This window comes from Salmo salar, chromosome 20, assembly GCF_965601325.2.
Source record: "Salmo salar chromosome 20, fSalSal1, whole genome shotgun sequence".
Lineage (NCBI taxonomy): Eukaryota > Metazoa > Chordata > Actinopteri > Salmoniformes > Salmonidae > Salmo > Salmo salar.
In genome coordinates, this window is record NC_138310.1 from 18,132,121 (window position 1) to 18,141,092 (window position 8,972).

Sequence of the window (8,972 nt, forward strand, 5' to 3'; positions counted from 1 at the left end):
AATAGCAAAAAGAAATGACAGTCCATCATTACTTTAAGACATGAAGGTCAGTCAATCTGTAAAATGTCAAGAACTTTGAAAGTTTCTTCAAGTGCAGTCGCAAAAATCATCAAGCGCTATGATGAAACTGGCTCTTATGAGAACCGCCACAGGAAAGGAAGACCAATAGTTACCAGCCTCAGAAATTGCGGCAGAAATAAATGCTTCACAGAGGACCATTTACAGACACATCTCAAGATCAACTGTTCAGAGGAGACTGCGTGAATCAGGCCTTCACGGTCGAATTGCTGCAAAGAAACCAAGTCTAAATGACACCAAGAAGAAGAAGAGACTTGCTTGGGGTAAGAAACATGAGCAATGGACATTAGACCAGTGGAAATTTGTCCTTTGGTCTGACATTTTTGGTTTCAACCGCAGTGTCTTTGTGAGACGCAGAGTAGGTGAACGGATGATCTCTGCATGTATGGTTCTCACCGTGAAGCATGGAGGAGGAGATGTAATGGTGCTTTGCTGGTGACACTGTCAGTGATTTATTTAGAATTCAAGGCACACAACCAGCATTGCTACAACAGCATTCTGCAGCGATACGCCATCCCATCTGATTTGCGCTTAGTGGGACTATAATTTGTTTTCAACAGGACAATGGCCCAACACACCTCCAAGCTGTGTAAGGGCTATTTGACCAAGAAGGAGAGTGATGGAGTGCTGCATCAGATGATCTGGCCTCCACAATCACCCGACCTCAACCCAATTGAGATGGTTTGGGATGAGTTGGACCGCAGAGTGAAAGAAAAGCAGCTAACAAGTGCTCAGCATATGTGGGAACTACTTCAAGAATATTGTAAAAGCATTCCAGGTGAAGCTCCTTGAGAGAATGCCAAGAGTGTGCAAAGCTGTCATCAAGTCAAGGGGTGGCTACTTTGAAGAATCTAAAATCTAAAATATATTTTGATTTGTTTAACACTTTTTTGGTTACTACATGATTCCATATGTGTTATTTCATAGTTTTGAAGTCTTCACTATTACTGTAGAAAATAGTAAAAATAAAGAAAACCCCTAGAATGAGTAGGCGGGTCCAAACTTTTGACTGGTACTATATATATATATATATATATACACACAGTGAGGGAAAAAGTATTTGATCCCCTGTTGATTTTGTATGTTTGCCCACTGATAAAGAAAGGATCAGTCTATAATTTTAATGGTAGGTTTATTTGAACAGTGAGAGACAGAACAACAACAAAAATATCCAGAAAAACGCATGTCAAAAATGTTATAAATTGATTTGCATTTTAATGAGGGAAATAAGTATTTGACCCCCTCTCAATCAGAAAGATTTCTGGCTCCCAGGTGTCTTTTATACAGGTAATGAGCTGAGATTAGGAGCACACTCTTAAAGGGAGTGCTCCTAACCGCAGCTTGTTACCTGTAAAAAAGACACATGTCCACAGAAGCAATCAATCAATCAGATTCCAAACTCTCCACCATGGCCAAGACCAAAGAGCTCTCCAATGATGTCAGGGACAAGATTGTAGACTTACACAAGGCTGGAATGGGCTACAAGACCATCGCCAAGCAGCTTGGTGAGAAGGTGACAACAGTTGGTGCGATTATTCGCAAATGGAAGAAACACAAAAGAACTGTCAATATCCCTCGGCCTGGGGCTCCAGGCAAGATCTCACCTCGTGGGGTTGCAATGATCATGAGAACGGTGAGGAATCAGCCCAGAACTACACGGGAGGATCTTGTCAATGATCTCAAGGCAGCTGGGACCATAGTCACCAAGAATACAATTGGTAACACACTACGCCGTGAAGGACTGAAATCCTGCAGCGCCCGCAAGGTCCCCCTGCTCAAGAATACATATACATGCCCGTCTGAAGTTTGCCAATGAACATCTGAATGATTCAGAGGACAACTGGTAGAAGTGTTGTGGTCAGATGAGACCAAAATGGAGCTCTTTGGCATCAACTCAACTCGCCGTGTTTGGAGGAGGAGGAATGCTGCCTATGACCCCAAGAACACCATCTCCACCGTCAAACATGGAGGTGGAAACATTATGCTTTGGGGGTGTTTTTCTGCTAAGGTGACAGGACAACTTCACCGCATCATTTGACGGGGCCATGTACTGTCAAATCTTGGGTGAGAACCTCCTTCCCTCAGCCAGGGCATTGAAAATGGGTCGTGGATGGGTATTCCAGCATAACAATGACCCAAAACACACGGCCAAGGCAACAAAGGAGTGGCTCAAGAAGAAGCACATTAAGGTCCTGGAGTGGCCTAGCCAGTCTCCAGACCTTAATCCCATAGAAAATCTGTGGAGGGAGCTGAAGGTTCGAGTTGCCAAACGTCAGCCTCGAAACCTTAATGACTTGGAGAAGATCTGCAAAGAGGAGTGGGACAAAATCCCTCCAGAGATGTGTGCAAACCTGGTGGCCAACTACAAGAAACGTCTGACCTCTGTGATTGCCAACAAGGGTTTTGCCACCAAGTACTAAGTCATGAGGGGTCAAATACTTATTTCCCTCATTAAAATGGAAATCATTTTATAAAATTTTTGACATGCGTTTTTCTGGATTTTTTTGTTGTTATTCTGTCTCTCACTGTTCCTATAAACCTACCATTAAAATTATAGACTGATAATTTCTTTGTAAGTGGGCAAATGTACAAAATCAGCAGGGGATCAAATACTTTTTCCCCCCACTGTATGTATATATACATATATATATATTTAAAGGAAAACCTACACTGGGTGGACGTTTTCTGCAGACCACTGTTTTCCAGTACACTGAAGTTCTAGCTGTTCAGTGTCCAGTGATGAGGAGACAGTAGGCCTACAGCACAAGAGAACACTGTCCTCTACTGGCACTTAGGAAGCAGTGCAGAAATATACTTAAATTCATAAATGCACATTTTGATTCTGAATTGAACTCGAAGCAAAAGTTAACTGTAACAGCTGTACCACTGCCCCCACGTTATGTTTATGGTCACGGTTAGGGTTATGGCTAGGGTTAGGGTTGAGCCGGGGTGTGGACATGAAGCTAGGGTTAGGGTTACGACTAGGGCTTTCCCTTAGACCCAATGTGCAGGAGCCTGGCTCCAGCTCAATTTAACAACTCTTATAATACTAAGATTCAGTCTTATTTGGAAAAATATATATTTTCCAGGCATTATTGTTTACCCCCAATTCTTCATTTATTAAGAGAAATATGGTATACATAATTTAGCCTAAACAATATTAGCCTATATTCAAATAAATGTATTGCCACATCCTCCCCTAACTTTTCTTAACAAAAATGTAAATGTCTATTGAATATCTAATTTGTAGGATTCTGAATAGACTACATCATGCATGGAAGTGGAAGTGGTTCATGACAGCGTGTGTGTTTAAATTGCACATATGAATTGTGGAAAGGATTGTCATATTTGAAAACAGTTATAGTTTAGTTCAATCTAATGAGAATATGAATGTACATTGGGCAGCTACAAACACATACATCATTTTGACAGTAACCCCACCCCTGACAGTTGACTGGCTGCGCACACTGCATGTTCAAAACGTCACCATAAAGCGAATTAAATAGCCTACCCGCTTGTGCAATTCAGTAAATAGTGTAGCTGTCAAAGACGCTAGTATAGTTGAGAGTCGGATAATAAATCTAATTGATGAAAAAAAATATGGTTTATGCCATCTCTTTAAAACGAATTTAGTTCCATTGTATCAAATTGCATCTTTGACAACGTGCGCTTTTTCCTTTTTGACATTGCTTCAATTCGTTTTAAATAACCAGTTTCGCAAATGTTTCGCTTTATTTGTTTGATATGGATATCAGAGAAGCGTTAGATTGTCACAGTCTGGATTAGCTATTGTTGAAAGACTATCCGCTGTCATCCATTGGATTTATTTGTATTATTATTGTTTTTTACAACTGAACTTCTTCACGTCGGGAATTATCTGGAACGCACATCAAGGTGAGCATCTCTCTGTTCGCTGTGGTGTGCAAATTAGCCTATTTTTCATGACCAAAACAGAGCTAACCGTAATGTTCATATGCATTTGTATTATATACAGGCTATCTTTACCGCATCTTGATTCTTTGTTGCATGCTGGTTCGAAGTTCAACCAAGAGCCTCCTGTTTTAAGACTGCTATTCTGTTTTCATGCAAGGGCATCATTCGCACTCTTCTGTGTTTCACTGTATGATTTCCTATATAAAAAATTATACTATTCGGAACCAGGACTATACACATAGGAAAGTGTTCTGTATGAATATATAAAGCTCCCTTGTCTTGTGGAATATAAATCACAGTTGTTTTCCCCAAATATTTCATCCAATTTGAATAAACTAAACGTGAATTTTCTTTGCAGAAACCTGGATGCTTAGACTACATTATCACACTGAAGTATTTTTTCATTGTGATACCTTTCAAATTACAGGTTAAATGGGTGTTATTTTCGTGGATTGTCATAAAACGTGTTATAAATGTTCTATTATTGTTTTTAGAATAATTTAGCCTATTTTGTTCAATCAGTGAACAGATTATTTGTGGACCTCCAATGTTTCTGGGGAGTTGTGATGGAGGCAAATTAACACGTTCTAGGTATACCTTGGTATTGCTTGGTATTTGGAATAAAAAAAACTGCCCCCAACAACTAATATGGGCATCATCATTAAAACCTACATTTACAGCTTACCTGGCTTGTCCTGTAAGAGATTCCTACATGTTCTTGAACTATCGAACATACAGAAAGTAAGGGTGTGGGGAATTCCTTTGTATGAAGGTGTACAGTAGTGAGACATGAGCATGTTGACCAAACACTGTACTTAGTTAAAATTCTTTATGTTGCCCATGCATGCTTGCTTTAGTGGTCACCTGTTAGGACTTCTGGATAACCTGACCCCTTCCAGTAGTAGTTGTTTTGGGGCTCACTGCTGTCAGGTCAGTTTTTGATAGAGTGAGTGAGGCATTAGGCTATGCATCATATTGGTTGTTGTGTGGCTGTTTGTTTTTGAACACTTCAACTGTCTTAGACAACTGCTGATGAACAGTGTAATGAAGTTGTTAACAAAACCATAGACAAAATCAAAACTATAGTGGATGAGGGAGACGTTGTCAATGAGGTCATTGTAACAGCATGCTACAGTACCTTTCCCATGTAGCTGAAGTGTCAACATAGTTTTTATTTAACAGGAGCTCCTGAGGGCCCAGCATGGTGAACAGTCAGGTGGGAGGTGGTGTGGCATCACCCCCCAGGTCTTGTGCTGGATGCGGGGGAAAGATCGCTGACCGCTTCCTGCTCTTCTCCATGGAGCGCTACTGGCACACACGCTGCCTCAATTGCTCCTGCTGCCATGCACACCTGGGCGACATTGGCACCACCTGCTACAGTAAAGGAGGCATGATCCTGTGTAGGAGCGACTATATCAGGTGAGATCCTAATTGGGCTCTGGGGAGAGGACATAACAGGAAGGGGAGGATGTAGACTTTATCTCCCAGGCTAGAGCACTGAGACTGATCTGGCTCTGGGGAGAGGAAATAACAGGAAGGGGAGGATGTAGACTTTATCTCCCTGGCTAGAGCACTGAGACTGATCTGGCTCTGGGGACATAACAGGAAGGGGAGGATGTAGACTTTATCTCCCAGGCTAGGGCACTGAGACTGATCTGGCTCTGGGGACATAACAGGAAGGGGAGGATGTAGACTTTATCTCCCAGGCTAGGGCACTGAGACTGATCTGGCTCTGCTTTGGGTCTGCAGGTTGTTCGGGCACAGTGGGGCATGCAGCACCTGTGGCCAGTCCATCCCAGCTAATGAGATGGTGATGAGGGCACAGGGCAATGTGTATCATCTCAAGGTAAGACCCCCTGGCAGTTAAGGTCTCACTGTTGTTAGTTATGTCGTCATCAGTGAATGTGTAACAGTTGTTTGTGTGAAACCCATGGAAATAAGTGCTATACACTGACCTAAAGTTACCTTGTACCTGATGTTAGAGTTTAGCGTTTGCTTATGACGCTAGTTAGGCCTGGACTAACCTTGGTTAACCCAGAACTAAAATCTTGCGTAGTCTGTTCACAAGAGATTAGGCCTGGACTTGAGTGGCACATTTGGGATGAGGATTCTAACTCCTGTGTCTGTCTTTTGTCCCTAGTGTTTCACATGTGCCACCTGTAGAAACAGACTGGTGCCAGGCGACCGCTTCCACTATGTCAACGGCACCATCTTCTGTGAGCACGACCGGCCAGGGGGTGCACTGCTCAGCAGCCACCTGCCCCCACTGCAGAGCAACCCTGTGTTGCCTGACCAGAAGGTGAAAGAGGGACCAGGACCATGAGGCCTTTCACACTTTCATACGTATTTCACACACACTACCATCATGATAGGAGACCTACAGACATGCTGTATGTCTAGTCACTAACGTTCTATTCCCCCCCCCCCCCTGCTCTTGTCTGTAGGTGTGCTGAGTGCTTAGAGCGTTGCGGTGTGCCTTCATCCTTCCCTTCATGCTTCCCTCGTCTCCAGAGGACCGTCCATCCCTGCTCACCCTGCTCCCGATCACCAACCACCACCCTGTCTCTTTGACCAGGAGTTTCTTTTTGCTTGCAGTATCTATTTCAGATGTGTTGTGTATATCCATGCTTGAGAGAGTGTACAGATACACAGTGATGGTGAGTCGTGTGTGGTGCAGTGCTGGTCTGTTCTTCAAAGACAATATGGACCACATGAACTATTTCAGGACTGAGGCTACGTGTTGTAAGTAAAGGACACCCAACTGTGTGCATATCCAGAACTTTGGTGCTTTTGGACAAATCTTGCAATGAGTAAGGTAATAGTCTGGACCCTGTCTAGGATCTATAGTAAGATTAAAGTAGACAAAAATAAGCTTTCTCATGGACATAACTAAAACGCTATCACTAACAGTGGCATTGCTTTTGTTGTTATTGTCAGGGATATCCCATCACTTAGATGATGAACTCACAATCCCTCTCAATGGCCTGTCATCTGTTACTCAGTGATGTTTAGACCATCATATGAATCTGGCTGAAGTGAAGGAAGAAGATAAATGTACATTCTTTTTTTTATAATGTTATTGTGTGTTTCCCAGTAGAGTTCTATTTCCTTAATAAATGTTGCATTCAATTTAATTTTGGATGCCTGTTCAATATGTGAAATTATCAAATGGAGAAAAAAATGCTATTAAAACATTTTACTGTAACGAGGTGAACTGAAGTAATTGAAGTCTATGTGCAGTTGGTTGGTTACATGACATGAGTCTCATGGTATTATATGGTAGGCTACCACCTGGTTGGTGTTACATTTCCTCCCTGACTGTTCCTGCATTGCTCCCTCCAGCCCTGTATGGTGAAAACATGCCTGATTACCCTGAGGAATGGAATTAGACCGTTTACAGAAGCAATTAAACATGAGTGGTGTGTCTGTGCTGCTGTGCTTGCTGCCTGCTGCAGCTCCTGGGAGGCTGAACTTTGGCCATATCCCGTGGCTGACTTTAATAAAGACTAATCTGGGAGCCAGCCTAATTAAAGGGAGGGGCTCCTTTGCATCCAGCCAGCATGTAGAAAAAAAACATGACAACAATCTGATACTTTTACTGTTTACCATTTTGCAATTAAAAGACACAAGCCAAAGCTTTTCCAATCACCCTTTGCTGGTCTTTGTTCTCTGTTAGGCTCTGCATTGGTTAAGTTGCTTGAACTTCCTTGTAATGTACATATTCATGTCCAGTTTTACATGTTGCATATATAGTCAGACATAGGTTTGTAGACTTGAGGAATTAAAGGAAAGTTCCACCCCAAAACGATATTTTGGTATTTGTTTCATTAGTTCATTGTTGACATAGTCCCAAAGTGTTTTGCTTGTCAAGTTTTCAAGATGTGTAACTTTCAAAATACAGAAATCATCCAAATTTGATGCATTTAGCATCATGTGATGCTGCGTTTTGGGATGATTTCTGTATTTTGAAAGTTACATATCTTGAAAACTTTAGCGCTGACAAGCATAACATGTTGGCACTATGTCAACAATGGACTAATGAAACAAATACCAAAAGTGAGTTTTTGGGTGGAGTTTTCCTTTAAGGCTTTAAGAAAACCCAAGCTACAGTGAAGCAGTCGATAGCATCTGCTGTGCTTTAAATGAGCTCTGTACTTTCACACCTTTGCTAGGAGCGTGGCAGCCATAAAAATTACACCTTAATGTGCTTAGCTATTTCAGAAGTCCCACTTGTCATGGTAGGTGCTGATCCTGCATCAATTATTTATTCCACGTTTGATTGAAAAGCATCACGCAAATTCATTAACGTATGCAAATTATCACAATTACAATTATCTTCATATCTATATAGTGAGAAAATAAAACCTCTGCACAATCTGAATCCCACCGCACCACAAGTTACACTTCGCATTCAAACCAATCAGGCCTCATCTGCATATCTCTAATTAGCCCAGCATTTTCAGATGCCAATTAGCAGGTCTCATAAAAAGCCTCTGCCATGAGGCGTTGTCTTTTAGTAGAGACTTTGCAGGTGTATGGCTCAGTATGTAGTTTCTGTCATAAGAAAGTGTTTATACTCACTAATTAATCATATTAACACATGCAAATGAGTGTAATTGCCATAGCTTCTACGCTTCGCGTTGTGTGAAGAGACAGAAATGAGACAGTATATTTTTTTTTAGAGGAAGAGAGGGTCTGAGTGGTGTTCTTCAGCCCAGCCACTCTGATACAGATCCAAGATGGAGTCTCTGTGTCTCTGTGTTATGATGATGATCCACTGTCTCTGTGCCAGCAGGACTTGCAGGAAGATCATCTCTGTCTCGTGATCTTTTGAGAAGCCAACGAGAGGGTTTGGAGCAATCTGACAATAAACTGGAATTAAGAGAGACAGACAGCCCTTCACTGAAATCCTCTGGGCTCAAGCAGTGTGATGTTAGATCTGTTCCAGTGGGTGTACAGTA

General features: G+C 42.0%; 1 protein-coding gene across 1 annotated transcript; it reads left to right on the plus strand.

Annotated features, from left to right (window-relative positions):
• The first annotated feature begins 3,603 nt into the window (after nt 1-3,603).
• Nucleotides 3,604-7,659, plus strand: LOC106580011 (LIM domain transcription factor LMO4.1). Its single transcript, XM_014160547.3, has 5 exons — nt 3,604-3,972; nt 5,194-5,430; nt 5,761-5,857; nt 6,152-6,310; nt 6,456-7,659. The coding sequence occupies exons 2-5, from the start codon at nt 5,213-5,215 to the stop codon at nt 6,462-6,464; spliced, it is 483 nt and encodes a 160-aa protein (XP_014016022.1). The 5' UTR covers nt 3,604-3,972; nt 5,194-5,212; the 3' UTR covers nt 6,465-7,659.
• The last annotated feature ends 1,313 nt before the right edge of the window (nt 7,660-8,972 follow it).